The sequence below is a fragment of the Mesoplodon densirostris genome, chromosome 5 (assembly GCF_025265405.1).
Source record: "Mesoplodon densirostris isolate mMesDen1 chromosome 5, mMesDen1 primary haplotype, whole genome shotgun sequence".
In the NCBI taxonomy this organism is placed as follows: domain Eukaryota; kingdom Metazoa; phylum Chordata; class Mammalia; order Artiodactyla; family Ziphiidae; genus Mesoplodon; species Mesoplodon densirostris.
Genome location: NC_082665.1, coordinates 107,867,957 through 107,895,801, shown reverse-complemented (window position 1 = coordinate 107,895,801; position 27,845 = coordinate 107,867,957). Strand labels below are relative to the sequence as shown.

The 27,845-nt window shown below is 38.7% G+C and overlaps 1 protein-coding gene across 1 annotated transcript in view; it reads right to left on the bottom strand.

The window, feature by feature from the left end:
* Positions 1-2,138: 2,138 nt before the first annotated feature.
* The window catches only part of SENP2 (SUMO specific peptidase 2), a 31,856-nt gene continuing 6,149 nt past the window's right edge, over positions 2,139-27,845 (bottom strand). The window contains exons 4-17 of the mRNA XM_060099255.1: positions 27,654-27,720; positions 25,672-25,762; positions 22,296-22,464; positions 20,095-20,198; positions 18,109-18,203; positions 17,478-17,529; positions 16,516-16,579; positions 14,548-14,724; positions 12,874-13,005; positions 10,987-11,190; positions 9,877-9,956; positions 7,719-7,803; positions 5,169-5,264; positions 2,139-3,435 (exon numbers count right to left, since the gene is read on the bottom strand). Coding sequence (XP_059955238.1) covers positions 3,373-3,435; positions 5,169-5,264; positions 7,719-7,803; positions 9,877-9,956; positions 10,987-11,190; positions 12,874-13,005; positions 14,548-14,724; positions 16,516-16,579; positions 17,478-17,529; positions 18,109-18,203; positions 20,095-20,198; positions 22,296-22,464; positions 25,672-25,762; positions 27,654-27,720 — 1,479 coding nt within the window. The 3' untranslated portion in view covers positions 2,139-3,372. The remainder of the gene's footprint in view (positions 3,436-5,168; positions 5,265-7,718; positions 7,804-9,876; positions 9,957-10,986; positions 11,191-12,873; positions 13,006-14,547; positions 14,725-16,515; positions 16,580-17,477; positions 17,530-18,108; positions 18,204-20,094; positions 20,199-22,295; positions 22,465-25,671; positions 25,763-27,653; positions 27,721-27,845) is intronic.

Sequence of the window (27,845 nt, the reverse complement as noted above, 5' to 3'; positions counted from 1 at the left end):
CTGAATTAAAGAGATGAATTTATTGATAAATAGATAAAATCAACACCTATTTCAAATACCCAAACCCTTCCTTGTATATATTAGATAAATTAAAAAAAAAATCACCAAAGCAATACAGACACCTAGATCCCCAACTTACAAACAATTACCAAACTTTTGTTTGAATATTGGGAGCTTTTCTTAAAGAAACTATCATAAAGAGATTAGGTTCCCAATTAGTTCATGAAAGACAATTTTTAAAAAAAAATTTTATTTATGTTTTTGGCTGTGCTGCTCGGCTTGTGGGATCTTAGTCTTAGTTCCCCAACCAGGGATTGAACCCATGCCCTCGGCAGTGAAAGTGCAGAGTCCTAACCACTGGACCACCAGGGAATTCCCTCAGAAAAGCCAATTTAAACTGTGTAGCTTAACTATAGTACTAAGGTTGTTACAAACTTAAATTTCTCCACCATATTTATTTATTTATTATCTGAAGTTCAATATATCTTCAAGGACACATTCTCCCTGCACCCACACCTTGGTCCCAGCACCAAGCAACGCCTCACAGTGCAGGCAAACATCCACCATTCAACATGGCATTCCCCAAGCTGTGCTTAGGAGGAAAAGATCAGAAGTTCTAATAGCCTTAGGTAACTGAGGTAGAATAAGGGGCTCTCCAGACATCTTCCATTATGCCCCAAGTCTGTTTCCCTCCCACCCTCCTCCTGGCTCAAAGGTCAAAAATGAGAAAGACATTTGCTCACCAACAGTTGTGGGTTTTTTTTTTTCTTCTTCATCAATCTTTAGGAGAGACTGCCTACTAAAAAAAGAACAATGGTTCACTCCACCTTTTTTTCAGACCCCCAAACTACTGCAATAAAATATATAGAGAGATATAGATATCTTTCTCACTGGCTTTAATGTTAATAATTTGCTACTGATAATTAGCAAATTATCAGTAGCTGGCTGCTTTTCTCATAAACTGTTTAGGTATTAAAATTCTATTACCAACAAGAATCTGTACAGAGAAATGTCAGTGCCTAGAGAAGCATGGCTGTGTTATCTCCTATTAAATTCAGAAACTCAGGGTTAAGTAGAATGGCATTCTCCAACTTGACTCTCTGTTCTCATCAATTCATTATGTCCTAGAAGATTATTAAGAGCTATCCTGAAGAATCACATTAGTGGAAAGCTCAGTGAATGCTGCTCTAAGAAGCCCCTCCAAATACTTGTAATACAAATACATTAACCCCCAGCATCACTCATTTGGGCTGCCATTCCTAAAAGGATTTACCCCACATGGAGCAAATCTTAAACAAGGTTCTAAATTCTCAGGTGAAACCTACTAGTGCCAAGTGGGAACCAGGCGTTCAGTGCATTGCTGACCCAGTAAATCTCTGGCCTTTCTTGGCTGTGCCCGCTGCCTGATCCCAGTACTCACTGGCACAGCTCCAGAAGCCTCAAGAAAGGAACGGAGGCTGCAGGCAGGGTTCTCTGTACAGCCTAGGCTTGAGGGAGACTCAGCCCAACTGGCTCACTCTTTAATCATCACCTAAGCACACGTCCTCTGGTTTGACCATCAAGTAGGCAGGCACAGCGGTTTCAATCCTCACCACAGGCCCCAGGTCTTATACCAAGATTTTTACACATCTCAGGGAAAACTGCCTGCAAGAGTATGCCTCTGTAGGGCTTCCCTGGTGGCGCAGTGGTTAAGAATCCACCTGCCAATGCAGGGGACACGGTTTCGAGCCCTGGTCCGGAAAATCCCACATGCCACGGAGCAACTAAGCCCGTGCACCACAACTACTGAGCCTGCGCTCTAGAGCCTGCGAGCCACAACTACTAAGCCCATGTGCCACAATTACTGAAGCCCGCGTGCCTAGAGCCCATGCACCGCAACGAAGAACAGCCCCCGCTCACCGCGACAAAGCCCACACACAGCAACGAAGACCCAATGCAGCCAAAATTAAATAAATAAATTTAAAAATAATTTTTTAAAAAAGTATGCCTCTGCGACCAGAAGCCAGGGCCTCCAGATGGCAGACATGTTGATTCATAGCTAACAGATGCCCAGTTTTTCTGGTTTGACCTCTTACTTTTGTGAGCGAGGAGAAGTGTGGGAGGTTTAAGTAGGGAAAGGGTTAGAAATCAGCGTATACTTTTCAGGTTCTGCCAGACAACCTTTTATTACATCAGAAAAGCAACACTAGGCACTAGATCTTGCAAAATATGTTCTGACCAACTCTAAACTTTCTGAAATTAAATATGCGTAACCACTGTAAGGTTTTTAATGAACAAAACAGTTAAATACAAACTTTCATAGGCAAAATAGACTACTGTATAACTGGCAACCTCAGAGCCAAGTACTAAATTTTCTTGCACAGATTTCAGTGGCGGTGGAATGGGGAGATGTAAATACTAATGAGTACAAAACTTAATTTTGGCTTTATATATAGAAAAAAGAACTTTGAGGAAAATAGCTTTAAACTGAATAGCATCTTTTGAAATAAACAGCCCAGGCCAGCCCTTACATATCTGAGGCTTATACTCAACCAGATTTGGGATGAAAATGAAGATTTAGGGTTTACAGTGACTTCAAATCCAGTTTCAAGAGTAGCCAAGTCACCTCATTTCCAGAAAGGGAAGTCTCTTTAGGATGACCACGACACTCTTCTGAAGACACTTGGATAGCCAGAGTTCCTTGGCCATAGTTCCACTTTTCCATGACACCGTGCCAATGCTGTAGTGTGGAACTTCCTCTGAAAGGCAACCAGAGCCCTACACCACAGTGTTTCTCCTGGCATTTTTAAGCCTCAAAAGAAAGAAGACCTCCTGCTTCAAGTCGGCAGTTACTGCTCCAGCTAGAGAAGCTAATTAACCCTTCCTCCCCCCACTGATTTCCCTCCTGATCTTCAGCAGGGAGTGGCAGCTTAACATTCCTTTCAGAAATAAATAGTTCAAATGAGAAATTCAGAGTTAACTTTAAAAGAGCAGCAGAAAACAGCCACTGCCCATCATGTTTGCAAATGAGTGAGTGAATGAATACACGTGAACAAACACACAGAAAAATCATAGAATAAATCCTGTATTTCCCACATTCACAGGGAAAAAAAAAAACTTAAAAAAAGTATTAATTAGCGTTTGTTCTTGTGTGGGTTGATAGTCCAGGGCTCTGAGCAGGCATGGCCTTATAAACAGGGTTGCAAGCAGCCCTCTACACACCAAGTCAGGACTAGGGTGCAGAGAGGGGCCATCATGCACTTCTAACAGCTCAGTACCTGTGAGAGAACAGAGGTGATGCAGGGACTTTTTAACCCACAATGCATGAGGTATATGGAAACGTCCATCTGTGAAAGAACCACCAGCAGCGGGAGGGACTGCGGCAGGGCGTTCTCACAGCAACTGCTGATGAAGGATCTCCCACACCATCTTCTTCCGGAACAGAGGCATCTGGTGCTGCAGAGAATCCACAAGTAACACATACATCACACATGAAAGTGCCCGGCGTCAACAACCTTTAGTTGTAGCATGTAAATAAAGTAAGATGTCAATGTCCTTTGTGTAAGCCTTGACTTTTCCACATCATGGTACAGACTTACAAAGCCATAAAAAAAGGTTATTTGTATTATTATATGTATCATAAGCATTTTTACGTGTTAAGGAATATCAAAGCAGGATGCAGAATTATACAATAGAGTCCAACAACAACTTCTAAACAAAAACGTGTACCAAAAAGGGAAATAGCTAAGTGGTGGCACAAAAAGTAACTTTTCTACTTACCTGTATTTCAAAACATTCTAAAATGAACATATTCTGCTCTCTTATGAGAAAAACATGAAGTCTATTTAAATAAAGAAAAAAACAAACCTGCAAATTACTCTGTGCTATACCAAATGTTGTCCATGGCCAATTCTGTTCAAATAGCAACTTCCCCCCTTCAAATCTCATGTGATTAGGTTCAGAGAATAAATAACTCCTTCTTTAGAAGCATCAAAGAATTAGATGCTTTTCTTAATATATTATTCTGCTTTAACTGATAATCACTACATGGTCCAATTTTCAAAACAACAACATGCAAGACAAATCCAAAATCACCTGTAACTCTTTCTGATGAAATCAGATACCCTTGAGGTACTCCTAGAGTTTCCTTATAAATAGTTGGATATACCACTTTACTATAAACTAGTGTGAAGAGGCCTAAAAAGTCTTAACACATGGATTCATAAATTATTTTAAATAGCTCAAAACATGTAGTAAAAAATTACATATTTATTCTTAGGAAAACTGCTGAAGCTAACCAATTGTATTAATTCAGCATGGGAGCCCTAGTTAGTTCATGTTGTTCAAAAGCTTAGAATGGGGTTATTATTAGTCCTACTATTCAATATGTACAATTTAGTAGCTATCAAAATGAGGTCTGTTAAAGCAAACTATTTTTTATTTTTATTTTTATTTATTTATTTTTTTTGCGGTATGCGGGCCTCTCACTGTTGTGGCCTCTCCCGTTGCGGAGCACAGGCTCCAGATGCGCAGGCCCAGCAGCCATGGCTCACGGGCCCAGCCGCTCCGCGGCATATGGGATCCTCCCAGACCGGGGCACGAACCCGTATCCCCTGCATCGGCAGGCGGACTCTCAACCACTGCGCCACCAGGGAGGCCCAAAGCAAACTATTTTTTAAAGGAGGTTGTCCTTGGTTGTAAAAAGACTGAGAATCCACTATTACAAACATAAATACTCAAGAGTTCCCAGCATACTTGAATTTCCACTCAAATGCAGAGCTATGGAGAACCAAAAATAATCAGAACAGAAGGGAAAATCAACATTCATAGTTATATCTTTGACCTGCAGCTTAAGTTCTCACAAGGCCTGATTTCCCCATGCTGTTACATATTCTGATGTGCCCCCTTCTTTGGCTAAAAATATTAGTAATACTCAAGAACCAGTGAACACTGGAGTTCAGAGATATGCAAATTGCCCCACTGGTCACCAAAGACTAGGATAAACGTGAGAGCAGATACAGTGACAAACCCTGATACTAGCAAGAGTAGGGCTATGGCCAAGGTTTACAGCAATAATAGTAGCACAGCTACCATTATTAACAGCTTAATGTGTGCGAGGCACTGGTAACATGCTCTGAGTTTATCTTGTTTAGTAACAAGTAAATGGATGAGGAGGGGTCTCCACTCACCTGAGTAAATGTGATAGGTTTGTCCCTAGAGATATAATCTGCATATTTACAAGTAAACATTCCACAATCACTCCCATTCAACTGTTGAGGAATCTCCTAAAATTACAAAAAAAGGAGAGGAAGGGGTGAAATTTCATCAAATACAAACTCCTTTGACTTTTTCTAAATATTACTGTGGATAAACAATATTATAAAGGTAAATGTTAAATCTGGTATTACACAAACACACACACACAAACACAATTAGTCTTTACGTGGCATAAAAACCCAACCCATGACATGGAGTATGTGAGCCTCATGGAAAATGTTTTTTAGAAGGAAAGAGAAAAGCAAAGTGAGAGTTCCATCTCTCACCTCTCATATAAAGCAAACTGAAAGAAGGTTTATTACCAGGAACAGGAATTCTAGTCAGAATTGTTTCAGAGGCATTCATAAATTTTGAAAATGCCTAAGTGTGGTTCAATCAGAGATATGCTTACAGTACAACTAACCTATTTCCATACTGCAGAGTCTGACTTGTCTTCCCTAGCCGGAAAACTAAGACTACTGCTTTGGACCCCCACAGCTGCAAGCAGGAGAAAGAATAAAGCCTCTTTATAGGGTTTAACCAGTTAGAAAATCTTGCCATGATGTTCAGTTCTGTCCTGAAAAAAACAACACTACTGCTTGCAAGCAGCACTTAAAGGCACCATAAACCAAAGGTGGTGGATTCCAAGCCCAGATGAAGTAAACTCACACAATCCCCAAGCCCATGTCGCACTAATCCTTGCCAGCCCCTTACACACTTTGGCTGTCAGTTATAAGGGGAATAAGAGTATAAGAGAGTCTAATTCCACTGCTGGAAAACATACTAATGACAAAAACTCAATTTTTATTCAAAAAAATACACATGATTATTGTAAAAAGGAAAAGATTGAAAATTCACACCACCCATACATATGGTAGGTACCTTGAAGTTCTCTCCTGAGCCCAGCATCTCTCACAGAGTGGAGAGAACTATAGACTCCACCACACAAATGAAGAAAATTTGTTTTCTTTATTACATTTCCCATTCCAGAACACAGTTACTCAGCCTAACAAACTCTTCTTTCATCTGTGCTTTCCTCAGGAAATTTCAACACTTACTCTTCTTCAACTTAGAAATGAAAATGCTTTTGGATAAAGATAGTCAAGCCATTATATACAGGTTAGGGCTAAAATTGAACTCATGTAGCTTACTTTAAAAAGGAGCCATTAGGGGACTTCCCTGGCGGTCCAGTGGCAAAGACTCCATGCTCCCAATGCAGGGGGCATGGGTTCCAACCCTGGTCCGGGAACTAGATCCCACATGCTGCAACTAAGAGCTCACATGCTGCAACAAAAGATCCCACTTGCAGCAACTAAAGATCCAGCACGTGGCAATAAAGATCCCACGTGATGCAACTGAGACCTGACACTGCCCAATAAATAAATAAATAAATAAATAATTTTTTTAAAAAAAAAAAAGAAAAGGAGCCATTAGGGCTACAAGACATGCATTTTTTTTTTACTTTTATTTTTTTTGCGGTACACGGACCTCTCACTGCTGTGGCCTCTCCCGCTGTGGAGCACAGGCTCCAGACGCACAGGCTCAGCGGCCATGGCTCACAGGCCCAAGCGCTCTGTGGCATGTGGGATCCTCCCGGACCAGGGCACAAACCCGTGTCCCCTGCATCGGCAGGCGGACTCTCAACCACTGCGCCACCAGGGAAGCCCTGCATTTTTTAATTAATTAATTAATTAATTTTGGGCTGTGTTGGGTCTTTGTTTCTGCAAGCAGGCTTTCTCTAGATGCAACGAGCGGGGGCTACTCTTCGTTGCTGTGTGCAGCCTTCTCATTGTGGTGCCTTCTCTTGTTGTGGATCGCAGGCTCTAAGTGCTTGGGCTTCAGTAGTTGTGGTGCATGAGCTCAGGAGTTGTGGCTCACAGGCTCTAGAGCGCAGGCTCAGTAGTTGTGGTGCACAGGCTTAGTTGCTCCGCAGCATGTGGGATCTTCCCGGACCAAGGCTCGTACCCATGTTCCCTGCATTGGCAGGTGGATTCTTAACCACTGCGCCACTAGGGAAGTCCCATATGTATGCATTTTTAAGCCCTGAGATTCAAATCTGGCAAGATCCAAAGCACATTCACAAATAGCACACCTGACTGTTGAGGACTCACAGCATCGGACCCTTAAGATCTAAATATACAAATTTCTCAGGTAAGTTTTGAACAGGAGCTTTCAAATTTCCATTAATGCCAACCAAGAAAAGTAGCTGGCTTGAATTTATTGTGTTGTTTTTTTCTCAATTTTTTGAGACATGCAGATATTTAACATTTATAGTTTAAGAAACAAGATAAAGGCTTAAAAGCAAACAACTTGGTTAAATGAATTTCTGAAGATTTAGAAGTGATCATTCTAAAGATGTAAACCTCAGGAGAATGAATGCCTAAGGATGAGTGAGTAAGGGGAGGAAGGAAGCCAAGTCTAAATAATATGCTACTGACAGGAAATGCAACAAAGTATTTGAAATACAGATGATCACCACTTACATGTGGCTTCACGCTGTAGTGGGTCCACTCTAAAACATTCAGGTCAATACTTCTTTTGGTCTTACTTTCATCCTGTAAATACTGACTGAAAAAACAGCAAAGAAGGAATATACTGATGAATCCCTGTGGAGACTTAGCATTATGACTACACAGACATTGTGATGTTTAATAGACCTGCCATTCTCAAAGCCATCTCTGTTAGATTTTTAAAAATATGATTGTTTTTGGCTTTTTACCTTTTATTTTGTGTTTTTTCTGATTACAAAAATTATATATGGTTATATTTTAAAAATTGAAACATAATATGTAAAATGCAAAAGACCCCATAATAACCACTCTGGAAATATTTACTGTTAATGGTTTGCTGTTTGTTCTTCTAGTTCTCTACTCCACCCCATTTTAAAACACACATTTTATTCTATTAAAAAAAAGTACTTCATTCTATAACTTGCTTTTTCTCACTTAAAAATAGATATAAAACAAGACATCTGGTCTGGAGTCTTTAAAAAAAGGCACTGCCATGGAAAAAAAAAAAAAAATGTAGGAGACTATTCTAAACTAAAGGAGACTAAAGAGACATTACTTACATGCATGAACCCTGACTGACTTCCTGGATTAGGAAAAAAAGCTATAAAAGATACCTGACGATATCAGAACATGAACCATATATTACACATTAGTGGTTGTCAATTTTCTTAAGTGTGATAATGGCACTGTGGTTATGTAGAGAATTTCCTCATTCCTAGGTGATATATACTTAAGTATTGAGAGTGATTTAATTTTATCCAAATCTCCAGAGGGTTATCAAATTTAACGCAGGCATCTCAGTTCTCACCCTAACCTGCATAAAAGGGAAACCAGTGCTATGCTAGGGCATGCGCTCACAACGGGAGCAGCAGCAATATCACCCCGAGAGAGGTGACAACTGGTTCTTAGAAGGCAAAAATCTTAGATATTTCAATGGTTTGTAGCCCTCTAAAGCTCAATCCAACAAACAAAAAAAGTCTCTTCCTTAATACTATTTTCTCTTGTCATGGAGAAATTAAATTAAAAAAAAATTTGGAGTGGGGAGGTGATAATGAAAAAAATTGAGAAAAGTTGGACTAGGGGCATCAGGAAAGGGAGGGGGCTTCAGATACCCAAAGAAGCTGAACTCTTCATATATTGAAAAAGAGAGAGAGAGGGAAAAAAAAGTATGAATGTTATAAAAGTATGGTTTTTTGGTATCCTATTATAAGCAACAGACAAAATTTTTCTGTATGATTCCAATGAAAACATTCATAAGTATGTGATTATATGTATGTGTATGTGCACACGTATGTATGTATGCACATTTTACATACATCTTAAGCAGAAAAGACTAGAAGGAGATAACTGCTTTATAAACAATTTGGTGTATCTTATGATTTTAAAAAATTTCTTCTCTATATTTTTTATTCAAGATAAACAACCATAAATAAAAAGGATCTTTAACACTAAAACAACATCAAAAAAGAAAGAACTGAATTATTGTTAACTTTTTTCACATCATTCAACAAGAGTTCCTTACTAAAGTATCCTTATTAAAATTATCCAAGTATCCTTACTAAAATTAAAAACTGGAACCTGCATTTGCTTCCAGTGAGCATAAGGGTTTCAAAATAGACTTGTTTCACTGATTTGCTTCCTCTCTGTGAAATTCTTGTCATCACTTTACATAGCTAATAGATGATTATGCTTTAAAGGCAGGTTTCTAGCAATTACTATTAAAACAGTTACCTACAAACCATGTTTCAACTTAAAAATTACCTCCAGGTTCTATGAGATGAACCGAACCATCATGCAAAGCACAGAGACATCAGTGAGTGGGCTTAAGAATTCAGAGTGTATCAATCCCAGAGAAATCTAATTCAAATCACGGGATTCTGATCAAATATATTTTACATTATGACATATGACAAACTTGTTTTCAATGATGCTATTAAATAAGATTTCTCAGTTAAGATCAGATTTTGAGGTTATTTTTAGACAAAAAGATGGATTCAGGTCAAGTTGTGAACAACTAGGAAGATAGCTCTCACTACACATTAGACTACCATCCACCAGAGGATGGAAAGAAGAAAGGCCACTTAACAAAGGGCACACTAGGCAACACTGAAGTTTTTAAGCCTTTACTTACAGGAGAATCTCACAGATCCTGTGGCCCTTTTGTCCCATAGAATCCAGATATTTAAGACACTTTTTTCTTAGGTCTATCACCTATAATGGAAAAATGCAACATCCAGAAACAACCATCACAAAAATGAGAATTTTATTTCTAAAAAGATAAGCATTAAAAAAATATATATGTACCAACATGAATGGATTTCTAAGACACATTTTTCATAAAACATCACAGATGATATGCGCTCCATGTCTATAAAATTATATTTTTCTATTCCTAGAGAAAGGCACAGAAACTTATTCCTTAAAACATTAGTGGTCCTCTCAGAGTGATGAGACTTTTTTTTGCCTTTTTCTTTATACCTTTACTACAATAAACCTGTTATCATCTTGTAAACAAAAGTAATAAAATAACCCACGTGCACTAAAATTCTTTCCTATTAAAAATGAAAGCTCCTCCACTACACAGACTGTCTTGTAGCTTTCTAAGTTGTTCAACTCGAGAACTAAGAAGGGACTCTGCAGAGTATGCCTTTAACATATACTACGGGACTCTCACTAGACAGAAGAGTCGCCTTCATTACCAGCACACTTCATTTTATTGTGCTTTGCAGACACTGCATTTTTCACAAATTGAAGGTCTGCGGCAACCCTGCATTAAGCCAGTCTATCAGCGTCATTTTTCTAACAGTGTTTGCTCACTTCATGTCTGTGTGTCGTATCTTGGTAATTCTTCACAACATTTCAAACTTTTTCATTATTAATATACTTGTTATGGTGAACTGTGATCAGTGACCGTTGATGCTACTATTGTGAAAAGACTATAGCTCACTGAAGGTTCAGATGATGGTTAGCATAAAAAGTATTTAGCAATTAAGTATTTTTTATTAAGGTACGTAGATTGTTTCTTAGATATAGTGTTATTGCAGACTTAATAAACTACAGCGTAGTGTAAACATAACTTTTATATGCACTGGGAAACCAAGAAATTGATGTCACTCTCTTTATTGCGATATTTGCTTTTACAGCGGTGGTCTGTAACTGAACCTGCAATATCTCTGAGATATTCCTGCATTTAACAGAACAGTCATTATCCAAACTCCAACAATTAAACCTCTCGACTTACCACCAGGCTCCAATGTACCTTCCGATGAATAGGCACCAGAATAAGTTCCTGTTCAAAGAGATTGACCCCTTTGGTCCATCTTTTCACTGCTTGGTAACCCCCAGACTTTAATTTCGGATAGAAGAAAGTACTGAATGCATAAAGTGCTGGATACCCTTGTTTTTTATTTCTTTCCACCAGGAGATTCATGTAAAAATTAATGACCTGTAATATCAAGAGAGTAAATGTTGGAATATGGCAAGTATATTATCAAAACTAGATTTCTACCTAACTCAATTAGGATGAATTAGAAAATAAGCTGAGGGAAGGGAAGGTACTAAGGAAGGGGATAAAAGGGCTGTCTATGACAGAAGATGGAAAACAAAAAATGATCAGTGCAGGGACTTCCCTGGTGGCGCGGTGGTTAAGAATCTGCCTGCCAATGCAGGGGACACGGTTCGATCCCTGGTCCGGGAAGATCCCATATGCCGCGGAGCAAATAAGCCTGTGTGCCACAACTACTGAGCCTGCATGCCACAACTACTGAAGCCCACGCACCTAGAGCCCGTGCCCCGCGACAAGAGAAGCCACTGCAGTGAGAAGCCAGCACACTGCAACAAAGAGTGGCCCCCGCTCACCACAACTAGAGAAAGCCCACATGCAGCAACGAAGACCCAAAGCAGCCAAAAATAAAATAAATAAAATAAAATAAGTGTATTTTTTAAAAAAAGATCAGTGCAAAATGGGAGGGATTAAGAAGGAATGAGACTGTACTTTTGAGGCATATGAGTAAGAGAGACAAGAGAAAGAACTCAAGGAGAAAGTCTGCAACAATGAAAATGTATATGTAACTATATCACACACAAAATATGCAAAAATATTAACTGGAAGTGAATTTTACTATATATAAATTACACTTCAATTAAAAAAATTAAATGGAACGAAATACACCAAAACATTAGTATTTTGTTTATTTTTGAGCTGTGCCACTTTCAAATGATAATGTTTTTCCTTCACTTTTCCTGTATTTTCTAAATTTTCTATAATAAACACATTTATTTCACATTTATAATGTGAAACAGAAACATTCTAATTTTACAAGAATGTGTTTATATGTCACTAGTTATAGCGGGGAGGAAGGAAGGCAAAGGGAGAAAATGCAGGGGCTGAGCAGCTGGGTAAAGAACCAACTGGGAAATTGGCAAGAACCAAGAGCTAGCTTTAGCTAAATACATAAGGATACAAGATGACAATTAGGCAAATTTTACAGTTATCACTCAAATGAAATAAAGAAAAAAATCACATAGTGTACATACAGTGATCAATATATTCCTTTATTATTGAAAAAATAAAATGGCTCCTATAAGAATTCATCTAAAATAAAGTATCGCTTGCTTCCTTCCATTTATCAGTTGCACCCAGGATTTATAAAAATCTCACTGAAGACTAGTAAATGCAGTGGTGGATGAAACAAAACACAAATGCAGAAGAGGGAAACATTGCTAATTAAAGGCAGCAAACAATCAGAATTAATGTTTTTAAGGTTTAAGATGTTTTTGTTTTAGATAAACTAAAGCTGCTTTACCAGCCACCCCTCCACCTTTTTTTTTTTTTTTTTTTGCAATACATGGGCCTCTCACTGCTGTGGCCTCTCCCGTTGCAGAGCAAAGGCTCCAGACGCGCAGGCTCAGCGGCCACAGCTCACGGGCCCAGCCACTCCGCGGCATGTGGGATCCTCCCAGACCGGAGCACAAACCCGTGTCCCCTGCATCGGCAGGCGGACTCTCAACCACTGCGCCACCAGGGAAGCCCTACCAGCCCCTTTTAATTGTGTAGAAACCACTATGGTTACAGACAGAAAATGGTTAAGCATAATGATAGTCAAAGGGGGAAATAAAGACAACTTACTTCATCATTGAGCCAGTGATAGTTCTTCAAGGTCTGGATATCTCCTCGAGTGATTCGTAATTTGAAAGCACTACTTAGGATCTCATCCTGTGGGCCATGGCCTAGAGCATTACTGATTTCCTTTTCCATGTCCTGAATTACAAAGTCCAGAGGTTGCTACTTTAATATGGAACCACTATCAGATACTGAAAGTCTGAGATTGAAAAAAGCTTTTCATCTCTGTTAATACCTGACCCTTAAGAAAAATATACCATCAAAGACCTACTAAATTGAAGTAGGAAAGGATGTCAATTTAGGAGCACAAAGCAATCTTACTACTAATGGTTATAAAAAATGTTAGTTCAATTATTAGCTTCTGAAAACAATAATTTGATAATAATATTTAAAGTATACTCTCAATTATCCCACTACCATGTGGGATACATGAGCCAAAAATGTACCAGATGCTTGAAGCACACCATTAATCCCTGCTTGTGAGGAGAGTATTATCACCATTTTATAGAAGAGGTAAAGCTCAGAGAATTTTGGTTACATGGTCAAAGTCATATAATGATTAAAAGGCGGAGCCAAGATTTGAACCCAGGAGTGTCTAACTCCTCAGCCTTTGCTCCCTTCACAACACTATAAGAGCATTTTCATACTTTCCTTATCTACCTCCTGAACTTTTATTTCAAAACATCAAAGTAATAAAATTAGGAATCAAAGAGATCATTCTATCCACTTTTGACATGAAGAGAGTAAGCAGAAACTAGAAAACTAGGCAGCAGTCTAGCAACTGAGTCCTTATTGAATAGATGGCATCATTCTCAAGAATTACAAAGAGAAATGCATATTTAAGCTATAAGCCTGAATCTATAAACCAAAGAGAAATTATTATATCCAAATATTTTCAATACTGCTCCCCGCCACTAAACAAAATTTTGCAGTTTTATGGATCTCTCTCTCTCTCCACCTGCATGCCCAACATATAGTAAGTGCTCAATAAATATTCACTGAATAGGACTGACTACAACAACAATGGAGAAGGAGTCAAGATGTGGGCTCACCTTTAAAATGAGAATTGTTAACTACCTTCATTTCCTTGTCTTCTATAAGTTTTTACTTATAGAAACGTTTCAAATACAATAATCATTGAAAGGGACATTTTAGTGAACCATAATCGCTTAACAAAAACCTCAATGAAGGGAAGTTCCCTGGCAGTCCAGTGGTTGGGACTTGGTGCTTTCATGCCTGGGCCTGGGTTTGATCCCTGGTCGGGGAACTGGGATCCTACAGGCCGTGCATCTCGGCCAAAAATAAACAAATAAAATAAAATGTTTAAAAAAAAAAACTGCAATGAACTCCTTCCTAATGTCAAACCCATACCGTGTAACTCAAAATATTTTAAGTTTAGAAGAAGAATCTACAAAGAACCCATTATATTCCAAGATATGTGACAATTCTGTCTACTCACATTTGCTGAAATTAATCTAATCCCTTAGGCCACTTTCACAGATCACTAATGATCAGTGTAGCCAGTGACTGACCAGCCCTTGGGCCTGATTTCCTTCATACATACATTCCCTAGCCTGGAGAAACTCTTTAAAACAAAACATTCACTCAAGTCTTAAATAACTGAGGTTATTTAAAAACATGCCCCTTATTCTGATCATCACAAGAAACAAGAAACAATACCTCTGTAAGTTCAAGAAGATCATCTGTCCTTTTATCCCTCTCTTTGCTTGAGCAATTTTTTTCTTTTGTCTCAAGTATTGACATCTTCCTCCTGAGTAAGCCACTGCTTCCACTGCCCAGGCGGAGTCGGGCTGACACTTCTTCAGATAAGTCAGGTTCCAGCTGGAGTCCCCTCCTCTGATCAAAAAAGTTCCCATATTCTACTGACATGTTTGATACTTGCACATATAAACATACGTAACACATGAAATATAAAACAGCACCATTATCTTGAAAGAAAAGAGAATTAGTAAATCCCCAAATGAGTAAAGTAGATTAAGCATATCTGCCTGTCCCTGGAAGAGGGAACAAAAATTGTTCAAGACCTAAGGCTCACAACAGGACACCTCAATTATAAACCATGAAGGAGAACATTTGTTTTCCCTGGAGGTAGCAAGAAAAGTATTTTCAGTTTTCTTATTTCAATTAAAAATAATATAGTTAAAAGACATTTTGAAAAGCTTTAAAAAAGCAAAAAATATGACCCATAATCCCACCACTCAATATAAACCACTTCTATCCTTATATCAAGTAAACTTGTTCTACTTCATCCTTTTAAAAAAGTAATTACATATTATAGAAAAATGCACAAAACATTAATGTGCCACTTAATTTTTGTAATATTAACACCTATGTAACCACCATTCAGGTCAATAAACAGAATTTTGCCAGCATCCCAGAAATTCTGATAAGAATCTTTCCTTATCATGACCCTATGTAACTGTTAATACTGAACTTAAGTCATCTGGTAGGCAAACTTATCTAAACGTAGGAAATTTATTTAGAAATAGAGCACTGGACTAGAACTACACTCTCAACACACGTAGCCAGTGAGTGTTCTTTACTATAGCTAACTGCCAGGTATACTGGTCCTAGGAAACCAGTAGCTGCTGGCCCTTCCACATGGTCCCAGATCGCAATGCCTTCAGGTTCAGCAAGGATAGAAGCAGGACGTAGTCTTTAGCCAGGTAACAAATACATTACAGAAGGGAACAACCTAAGACTTAGGACTTAAGATTATGACTTAAGACTATGACTTAGCCTTAAGACTAGTTCTTATGAAGATATCAAATGGGAAAAGAGAATCTTGATCAGACTGATACTTAACACAAAGCAGTTCCCTAAACTTTGATATTTCTATTACCTAAAATATGAAATACTCTAAAACTTCAAGTTTGCATTTAGTTTAGGAATATAATTCTTTTGGATATGGAGTGCTTAGTAAAACACTTTGCCACTATTATTTAAAATGTTGGTACTGCTATGGAGATCACTGGGACACTTCTTATTCTGATACTTATATAGAAAATGTAAAATCCAATTAAGCAGAAGATTGGTGATATTTTCAACTAAATATGAAATCTCGAATCTGAAAAGTCCTGAACAACTATTTTCCCTAAAGATGTATGGTTTTAAAAAATTCTCCGGGGCCTCCCTGGTGGCGCAAGTGGTTGAGAGTCCGCCTGCCGATGCAGGGGATACGGGTTCGTGCCCCGGTCTGGGAGGATCCCATATGCCGCGGAGCGGCTGGGCCCGTGAGCCATGGCCGCTGAGCCTGCGCGTCCGGAGCCTGCGCGTCCGGAGCCTGTGCTCCGCAACGGGGGAGGCCACAACAGTGAGAGGCCCGCATGCCGCAGGGAAAAAAAAAAAAATTCTCCAAAAGAAGCCAGGCAACACAGATAAGGGTTGGGATGGAAGCAAGTTAGTCTCTCTTACAAAGGTCGCTACAGCACAGAGATAAAAGTCTTGCAACTCAGAAGAAAGCCAAAGGTGTGTATCCTCAATGCCTGCTGCTTCTTCAAAGAAAACAACGGAATTAGAAATCAAAGTAACATATATCATCTTTCTTATTTTTCATGGGCCCAAAATTTTAACATAAGTCAGGTGAAAGAGTAAAAGACATAAAATTTAACTAGGGTTTCTACTTACACCTTCATTTTCTAGTCTGATTCCAACTGTCTTCTCTGTATCAGAAAGTTTCCCCTTTGAACACCTGAGGAAAAAAGTGAGAGATTACAGACTGGCTGACTGTAATCTGATACATATTAAACTAGTTTCAGAAAGATTTAATAATTGTAAACAAATATTGCCTTGAGTTTATGTAGTCCTCTAAACCAAAGGTTAGCAAAATTTTTCTAAAAAGGATCAGATAGTAAATATCTTAGCTTTGCAGGTTTTTTTTTTTTTTTAGCGGTACGCGGGCCTCTCACTATTGTGGCCTCTCCCGCTGCGGAGCACAGGCTCCGGACGCGCAGGCCCAGCGGCCATGGCTCACGGGTAGAGCCACTCCGCGGCACGTGGGATCCTCGCGGACCGGGGCACGAACCCACGTCCCCTGCATCAGCAGGTGGACTCTCAACCACTGTGCCACCAGGGAAGCCCAGCTTTGCAGGTCTTATGGGTTTTGTCACATCTTCTCAACTTTCATTGTAGTTTAAAAGCAGCCATAAGTAGTATGTAAATGAATGAGCATGACTGTGTCCAATAAAACTTTACTTACAAAAACAGGCAGGTGGACCAGATTTGGTCCATGGGCCATAGTTTACCAAACTCTACTATAACTGAACCAATATCCAAAATCCTAAGGCACACAGAACTGCCTTCACTGTTCATATATTAGAGATGCTGATCACCAGAGATGCCCACCACACCCACGCTCTTGTCTAAGCAGTACCTATGCCTCCCAACCTCTAATGCCTAGGGGAGAAGGGCACCCTCCCAAGCTAGCGTGGACATCTGACACAAAAGCTACCGAAGTACCCACACATGCTGACCAGCTACCAGAGCTGAGAAGAGTTCACAATTCCTCAGACATGGTTACTCATAAATACAGTCTATAAAGTAAGAAAATAATATGTCAAAGAAAACTTAGAATAAACTGAACCATGTACCTCTTTTCACTTCTCACTGAACACAGAGGTCCCCTTGTTTCAACAACTTTATCTGTGAGGATGATAAAAAAAAAAAGAAAAAAAAAGCGTTTCCTTTATTAATCAATCATATAGCTGGAATTTCAATTTATGGTTTCCAAAGTATCAAAATATTAATTTACATTGAAATGCTAAAATGGGTTCCAAAGACATTAGCCTCCATACGAATTAAGTTGCTTAAAAACGCATAAATCTTTCTCCTTTAAATATAATCTTTAGTGTAAACTGACTAATATCTGCTCACCTGGTAAGCTATCATTCAGTGTCATTTAGTGAACAGCAAGTAGAGAAATACAAGGAAATTAATATAAGGAATACAAAGAAATTAATTTTATATACACTACACTATACACTACGATATAGAAGCTAGAATAATAATCAAGAGGTATTTTATAAATTGGCTTTATTTTGAAATAGCTTTTTTACTAAACTACTGGTACTGGTAGGCCCCTATCAATGCCCTGGGGTCTGATAATGTTTTAAAGTTTGGTACACCATCTTTTACTAGTATGTCATTTTTCAATTTTATATGCACTTGAACTAAGTTCAATATATTAAGACTATTAAGATACAGCTAAATCTGGGAACTCACATTGTTTTGGAACAAACTGGGTTGTTTTGACTCCATGACTTTGCTCTTGCCCCCAGCCTTTGGTCTTTAATGTGTCCATCTGACTTCTTTGAGAACTTAGAAACACAAACAGTGAAGAAGATCAGATACAAAAGGAAAATCTATTGTAAGTATTCATTATCTCTTTCTGGTAAGCTTCTCCAAACAGGAGTTATTGATAACCCAGAAATGTCAAATTACAAGAGAAAGGACACAACATAGCATCATCTGGGACTAGGATAAAAGGAGTCTAATCCTGATTCTAATATTCCAGCCAAGTTACCTAACCTCCAGTTTCTTCATTATAAAAGTGGATGTTCTTGGGGCTTCCCTGGTGGCGCAGTGGTTGAGAGTCCGCCTGCTGATGCAGGGGACACAGGTTCGTGCCCCGGTCTGGGAGGATCCCACATGCTGCGGAGCGGCTGGGCCCATGAGCCATGGCCGCAGAGCCTGCGCATCCGGAGCCTGTGCTCCGCAACAGGAGAGGCCACAACTGTGAGAGGCCCCGCGTACCGCAAAAAAAAAAAAAAAAAAAAAAAAGGATGTTCTCAATCCCCAGCACCACTTTGACTGAAAAATCTCAGCATGATAACACCCAAGTTAAAAGATGAAAAATTTTAAACGATATACTGAAATGGATCCCAAAACAACAAATTAAAAGAACATAAGAAGAAAAAAGAACACCAACCAAAAAAACATAATAAGCAAAACAGTTTGAGGATTTTGCTGACATGACAAAACCAATAGTTCATGAAGTATACTGCTGCTTCCAACAGTGGCTAGTCAAAATGGAAAAAAATATGAACATTCTGATTGACTAAACTGAATTTCTTTTTAAATAAATTTATTTATTTTTTGGCTGTGTTTGGTTTTCGTTGCTGGGCGTGGGCTTTCTCTAGTTGCAGTAAGCAGGGGCTACTCTTCAATGCGGCGCACGGGCTTTTCACTGCGGTGGCTTCTCCTGTTGCGGAGCACAGGCTGTAGGCGCGCGGGCTTCAGCAGTTGTGGCTCACGGGCTCTAGAGCACAGGCTCAGTAGTTGTGACACACGGGCTTAGTTGCTCCGCGGCATGTGGGATCTTCCCGGACCAGGGCTTGAACCCGTGTCCCCTGCACTGGCAGGCAGATTCTTAACCACTATGTCACCAGGGAAGTCCCTGAATTTCTTTTTAAAGTTCACAAAGTTAAAATTCCCAAAGTTAAAATTCTTGTTATTTCTGCATTCAACAAGCTAGACAGTCTTGTTACTTCTTCACCCTCAACTTACTGTTAAATAATTTCTGGGACTCCCCTCTGTGTATTCTCACACCGCTTGTTAGAATTATCAAGTAGACCTCAAACCTGAGCTCACATATTTTTTGTCCCCTTGTTTACAGGGAAATGAAAGGCCAGACATCAATTCCTTCTGCCATTCTCATCTACTTGGTCAACTCAGCACAGTTAATTAACACGCAGTCTTGTAAAGAAAACTTATGACCTGGGATGATTTTAATCTTGTCTCTAGAGTGGAAGATTTCCGACTGTGCTAAGATGCATCCACTAGGATGCCTCAGAGACTATGTGTACATGGCAGGGGTGGGGGCGGGGCTGGGTGGGAGGAGATGAAGGGAGGGAAGAGCCGGGGAGAAGAGGGGGAAAAAGAGAGGAAGACAGAGGTCATGAGAAACGTGTGTTGGGGAGGTTGAAAAAACTCTCTGCACCCTGGGAACCTGACTTCAACCAGTGATTCCACTTTTCTGTATCAGAGTTTTATGTAAGAGTTCACTTGAACAAAGGACTCTTAAAGCTAACAGAAAATTCTATTTTGTAAAACCACTGTTCTATATAATCCATCAGTACAGACAAATTACAGGGCTCGCTCTCTCAATATTAATCTCTTTTTTCAACAAAGCCCTTCCCACCAATCTCTTCTCCAAAAATAAGGAAAAAGATGTCTGGCAAAGCATTTATCTTGGTAACGCATCTTTACCTATGATGAGTTGAAGTTACAGGAGGAACAGAGTTTCCATGACCACCTTCTTTAAGTCGCTCCAATAACCTTCGGTATTTCTCTCTCTCCTCTTTTTGAACACCCTAAATAAAAGAAAGCATTTAGATAACTACCAGCAGATCAAACCTATAATTAAATCATAAACAAAGACTAAGAGGTCAAATGCAGCTCATAGATGTGTTTCATTCGCCAGCAGTGTTTTTGTAATTTTAGTGTTCAATTCCTTTAATTTTAATTACCAACTTTACAAATTAAAAAGAAAAATCCAATAACATCTGGTCTCTTTTGAAACACTGTATCAACAATCTGGAGCTATGTAAGACTATTTATTCCCTTTGGTCACCTATTCACTCCAGCCCATTTCACTCATTTACATTATCTGCTAGACCTTGAGAGCATCTTAGTTTTGACAGTGAAACTGGGTTAACCACAAAAAACTCAGCAGAAATAATCCACTTGCATATTCAGAACATTCAGCTTCCAAAACAGAACTGGTCTCACCAAAGTCACTAATGACCCTCCATGGCCAGATCCAATGGACACATTTTCAGCTCTTCTGTCACTCGACCTCTCTCTCCAGCATCTCACCCTGCTAACCTCGCCTTGCCTTCCTGGACAATACACTCTCCTGATTTCTTTTTTTTTTTTTTAATATTTCTTTATTTTTTTAGCTGTGTCGGGTCTTAGTTGTGGCACGCGGGATCTTTGATGAGGCACGTGGGATCTTTTGTTGAGGCGTGCAAGCTTCTCTCTAGCCCTGGCATGTGGGCTCCAGGGCCCGTGGGCTCTGTAGTTTGTAGCACACAGGCGCTCCCACTGAGGCGCACAAGCTCAGTAGTTGTGGTGCATGGGCTTAGCTGCCCCACAGGATGTGGGTTCTTAGTTCCCCAACCAGGGATCGAACCTGCATCCCCTGCGTTGGAAGGAGGATTCTTTACTACTGGACCACCAGGGAAGCCCCTCTCCTAATTTCTTATCTTCTCAGTCTCCACTGAAGATTATTTCTTCTGCCTCCCTGTAAATGTCGATGGTTCTGCCCATTATCTCTTCTCACACTACATACTCTCCCTGAATAATCTCTTCAGCTCCCTTGATTTATCTAACACCAATATGTAGAAGATTCAGCAATATGTCCCTAACCCTGCCTTCTTCTCAAAACTCCCTTATATCCAAAAGTCTATGGGACAGGTCTTCTTGTGTGTTTCACAGGCACTTTAAACAATGTCCATAACTGAAGTCATCACCTTCCCCTAAACACATAGGGTATCCTGGTCAGTGACACATATTTATCCAAGATTGAAATCTGGGACTCAGGTTCTTCCATCTAACCTTATTTCACACTTAACCAGTAAGTATGTCCTTGCTAATACTACCTTCTAATGTTTCTAGAATATGGCCTGTGTATAGCCCATATATATCTGCTCAGTCCCATCCCTTATTTCTCATCTAGGAGGTACTGAAGCCTACTTTAATACCTCTCCTTAAAATCCCCTCCAGGGCTGCAGTCCATTCCTTTCTCTGCCTACTTGCTTGCTGATTACAACAATTAATGTGTAAGCTCCTAGAGAACAGGGACCATATTTTATTCAATTCTGAATTGCTGAAAACTGGCACAGCACCTGGGACCCAAATAAACATTTCTTTGATGAACTAAGCTAAGTGGCTCAGAAAACCATCTAGCAAATTGCAATAGGTGATGGACTGGGGGAAATGCCAGAGACAGGAATAGTTCTAAATTCTCCTGGAATAAGTGAAGACTTCAAGAGGGAAGGGAAGATTGTTGATGAAGACATCATGCTAGGTGCCCTAAAAATGGAAGGAAAAAGCAGACATGTACACCATTTACTTCCCTTACTTAGTCACAGTTATTACAGCTTATACAAGAAACAAGTTAGAATAATTCAGACACCCAAAAAGAAAGAATCTATAATCGTACCTTTTCCTAATATGATTCCTTTTTCTTTCCTTTACCTGAAAATTGACTACATATATACAGAAGAATACATATAAGCATTGGAGTCAAATAGGGGCCAGATATAGAAGGGAGACTGGGAAATTTACAGTCCCTGTACACCCATTTATACCTTTTGTATTTTGTACCACAGAACATATACTATTTATCCCCCCCGACTCAGATTCCTAAAATTGCTTTTAAAAGAGATCAGGCTAAAAGGGCTTACCTCCTCCACAGTACAATGGGGACGCCTCAGACCCTTGCCACCCTCTTCAGAAATCATCTCTGTTACAACCTGTTCCTGAGGCTTCCACGTTAAGGAACTCTCCAGATTGCCTTTGCTATGGCGACGGCCACCTGGTCTTCTATTACAGGCTTCTGAGCTCAAAGTAAAACTGAGAGGAAAAAAAAAAGAACGTTATTCCCAAATGGCTTTAATTGCTGGAATTTAAGCTCCAGACAATCCTGTGATTAAGCTGTCTCAGGTTAAGCTTGTTCCTGGCAAATCAGACAAACACCATTCACAAAAATTAGATCTCTAGAGCAGAGGGCACCCCAGAATTCTGCTATGGAATGTCTATTCCCAGTCACCAGGGCTTCCACATGAAAGTCTTTGCCTTCTTCCTCATGCCCAATTTTCCAACTCCAACTCTGGCTTAGCTCGCTACTACACAACATACCCTCCTCTGGTACTACACTTTTCCTTTAGTCATTTGGCACCACTGAAATTAACTATTGGTGTGATTGATTAATTATTGGTGTCACTGTGGGACTGCATCCCACACTAAACTTTAAAGTCCATGAAGACAGAGATTTCATCCTTCCACCACCGTATCCTGGTACATGATCTAAGCCAAAAGGCACTCAATCAGTATCTGCTGAATACTAAATTAATAAATGCTAAAGAATGGGAAGCCATGAAGCCCTCACCTAGTCACTGTTGCTGGTTGATAGAGCCTGCCTCTCTTGCCATTACCAATAATGGAACAAACTGACATCATACCTCTCTTGATGTGAGGTTTAAGAAAGGACACATCACATATGCAGTATTTTTACCAAAAAATTTGCATAATCTAAAATAAATCATGAGTAAACGTCAGACAAAATTAAGGGATTCTACAAAAGCAATGCTTTGTACTCTTTAAAAATATTCATGCTATTACAGACAAACAGAGGCTGAGGCATTGTTCCAGATTAAAGGAGATCAAAGAGACATGAAAATTAAATGTAATACATGATCCTGCCCTGAATTGTGGGTCAGAAAAAAATAATCTCTATAATAGAGAAATTTAAATAAGATTATATAATAGTACTATATCAATGTTAAATTTTCTGATTTTGGTCATCTGTGATTATGTAAGTGAATGTCCTCATTCTGAGAAATAAACACACTCAAGTACTTATGATTAAAGGGGCATGAGTCTAAGACTTACTCTCAAATGATTCAGAAAAAAATATTATGTACATATAACAGAGAATGATAAAGCAAACTGGAAAAATGATAACAACTGGTGAATCTAGGTCAAATGTATTCACCTACAGAGTTTCAAAATACTGTACATGAAGCAAAAACTGACATAACTGGATGAGACAAATAGTCAAGTCCACAATTACAGTAAGAAACATCAACACTCTATACTCATCAATCAATAAAAAAGTAGACAAAAAGTCAGTAAGATCTGTAAAACATTATCAGCAAACTATTAATAACTGACATTTACAGAACACTCCACCCAACAATAGCAGAATACACATTCTTTTCAATGAACATGGAATATCCAGACTGAATATATTCTAGGACATAAACAAATGTTAACAAATTTAAAAGGACTGAAATCGTACTAAGTATATTCTCTGACCATAATGAAATTAAACTAGAAATCAGTAACAGAAAGATATCTGGAAAGCCCCAAGTATCTGGAAATTAAACAATATAATTCTACCTTCTAAATAATCACAGGTTAAAGAGGAGGAGTATGAATGAAGAGTATAAGCCTGATTGTAGAATTAACCTTAGTTTCAGCTTAACCAGTTTTCTCATAATTATATTCAGATTATTGATCTTTTCAGGAATACTACATTAGGTGATGATGTCCTGCTCAGTGCAATGTATCTGGAGGCCAGGATGTGAGTTTGCCCACTGTGGGTGATTTAAACTTTGATCCTTTGGTTAAGGTGGCGTCAGGCAGGTTTCTCCACTCTGAAGTTACTATTTTTCCCTTTATAATTAGTAAGTAATTTGTGGGGAAAAATTCTGAGTTTATGTAAATATTCCATACTTCATCAAACTTTTACTTACTAGTTTTAGCTCAACTGACAATTCCTGTATATATCAGTTATTACTGTGATAGTTAAAAGATGGTGATTTTCTAATTCCATCATTCCTTCTACACTTACTAGTTGGCATTCTACTATAAAGACCTTTTCCTCCCACACTATGTACTTATTTATTAACATGTGTATTCTTGTCTTTATTCATTTGATGCTTAAATTGTCCCCAACTGGCCAGTGAAAGCCCCTTCAAGTTTCCTCCTATGTCATGTTGATAATGTCCCCAGGTTTTTAGGGCTCCTTTAATTGCTGGCACAGGACGTTCCACAATCATTTTTTACTTTATCTCTCCTAATCCTACAATCAGCCGTTTAGCCACCTCCAGGGAGCCTTACTTTTTATAGTTAGTGTCTCATTTTCAAACATGAGTGGACAGCCAAGGATTACCAGGTATTTGAATAAGAACTCATAAGAAAGATAAAACCAAAATAAACCAAAGGGGAGGAGAAACTCAAAGGAAGCAGACAAAGCAAGGAGGAGAAGAAATTTTAAAATAATTAACAGCTTTAGAGAGATAAGAAAAGATATTGTATCTCTATAATAAGAATTTGATGGTTGGAGAAAGAAAAAGCCATGGGGAATAGGAAATGGGAGGATGCTTACAACTTAAAAACTATGAAGCCAAAAAAAACACAAAAGTATACATATATGTTTATCTCGGTGGTAGAAGATTTTTTTTTAAAAAGGGTAAGGACAAAAACCAAAGAGAATATATACAAAAATTAAATTAGATCAATCCATAAGGTCCACTATCCAAGCAACAGTAGTTCCAGAAAGTGAGAACACAGAGAGAAGAAAATTACTAATAAAATAATAACAGTTCATTGTATACATGATTTCTGCACTGTTCTGAATGTATATTATACTTCAAAAAAAAGTTTAGAAGTGAGTGACAATTCTTTTTTAAAAGGTTTTAAAGGGCATTCCCTGGCAGTCCAGTGCTTTCACTGTCGAGGGCCTAGGTTCAACCCCTGGTCAGGGAACTAAGATCCCACAAGCCACATGGTGGGGCCAAAAAAATAAAAATTAAAAATAATTTTAAAAATTAAAGGTTTTCAAAATCAGATTATACAGGCATATGATATGGTAGAAAAAGTAACACACACTTGAGTACATCTCTCACCAGCTGTATGATATTTGGCAAGTTACTAACCTCAGAGTACTTACTTAACAAGATTACATAATAGAATAAAAGTGAGAATGCCTAGCAAGAGTGAGCACCTAAAAATTACTAAGTTTCCATTTACAGAAAGGCAGAATTTAACACTTACCCAAAGGAAGGCAGGACTCTGCGTGGCTGATCTCGAGTTACTGTCACTCTGATCTTCGGATAGTCACTTATTCCATTAGGAGATTTATTACCTATTTTTCAAAACCATTTGTAATTATAAAAGAAAAACAAAAAACACACACACAAAAAACTGTCAACAGTCTGCATTAGAAAAGAAAATCTGGAATTCCCTGATGGCACAGTGGTTAAGAATCCGCCTGCCAATGCAGGGGACACAGGTTGGAGCCCTGGTCCAGGAAGATCCCACATGCTGTGAAGCAGCTAAGCCCGTGTGCCACAACTACAGAGCCTACGCTCTAGAGCCCGTGAGCCACAACTACTGAGCCCTCATGCCACAACTACTGAAGCCCACGCACCTAGAGCCCGTGCTCTGCAACAAGAGCAGCCACTGAAATGAGAAGCCCGCACAGCACAACAAAGAATAGCCCCCACTCGCCGCAACTAGAGAAAGCCTGCTTACAGCAACGAAGACCCAATGCAGCCAAAAATAAATTAATTTTTTTAAAAAAAGAAAAGAAAATCTGTGAACAGTCTATACTGTAGAACTAAATGTCTTATTTTTTCAAATTCTATTACTTTCTAGCACACATTTTGTAAAAGTTAAAGGAAAAGCAATAATGCTTAGTCTGTCTTTGTTCTCAGGTAGGTAGTAACAATTCATAGGAAAGCTTTACTAGTTTTGCTTGCTGGGGCCAACAAAAGGCATGAAGAACTCAATGATTATAAACTCTGTAATCTAATCAAATTGAGTAAATTTTTCAAATTGTTTCTTCTTCTCAAGAAAACATAAGTATTTTTAAATGAAAATCTGCTTTGTTACTACATTTCCCTGGAAGCTTCTAATACTTGTGAGATGCTTACTATACCTCAAAAAAGGGTAACAAAATTTTTGTCAGCCACATTATCTGCTGGAGCTACTACAGGGGTTTGGAGTCCCTGAGGACTCCAAAATGCAAAGAGGTCTAAAGCTCAAAGCTTTTTCTTAAGTCAGTAGCAGCAAAATATGAACTGACCTGCATTCATTTGTTTGTAAAATCTGACTTGAATCAATGTTTAATCCTGTTGGGGGTTTTTAAATAATATTCAACAACTGAAAAATGTGGAATTCCCAAACATATCTCCAGCATTTCCGATTTGAGATTGTGGATTTCTTTATGTAAGAAATCTGCCCTAGGAATACCCGTGCTTCTCTGACTAGGCTACACAAACCCACAGAAATATAGTGCTGGTACTTCAGGCACAAGATAAATCTACCATCCTCTCTATATGTCAATTTTCTGAACCCACAACTTCTCTAAAAGCTCTTTTTCCCCCTTCCTCTCAAACTTTACAAGCTTATCTGTGCAGCAGAGATCACAATCATTTTCAGGACTCTGGCTTCTTCCTATTTTTCCCCACCAGAGCATTTTATATAGTATATATAATAATTACAATTCAATTTCAGGGTCTAAGGATGATATGGAGGTTCCTAATCCACAAAACCATGAGAACTGGGCACCCAAGGTTGCTCCCCCATCAGATGATGTCCCTCAAAGGCAGGGTTCTATTATTTTGTTTTTTTATTATGTTGTTATTTGTTTTGCTATTTTGTTATTAAAGGTTTTATTATTCTATTATTTTGTTTTGTTATTTTGCTACTAAAGGTTTTATTATTTTGTTATTCCTGATAACTTAGCACAGTGTCTGACAGAGTAAGCTCTCAGGTAACACTTTTTTTTTTCTTTTTAATAAATAAGCCCTGATCTAAGTCACATTAAAGACACTGATAAAGCAAACAGGAAACATTAACAGTAAATTCAAAGACAATACTAAAGGAAAGCTATTTGCTTTTTAGAATGGTAGGGAGAATATATCTGTGTTCTCATCCAAAGCCAAATCAGTGTTTTCCTTTCACATTCCCAAAACTCAGAGAACAGAGGCAGGAGGAGGCAGGGGAAGCAGAAATGTTCTTGACCACCTCACCCAGTTTCAGCATGTTGTTCCAGGATCCGGAATCTGTCAGTTCAGAAGATGAAGAGTTCGAAAATACCTTAAAATCAAAAAGAATCATCTCTGTATTCACTCTTAGAATTTAAGTAAGTCTTAATATGAAAAAAAAATCACTCTATTAGTGATGATTTAGTTACCTCACAGAAGAAATTTCATCAATAAGAC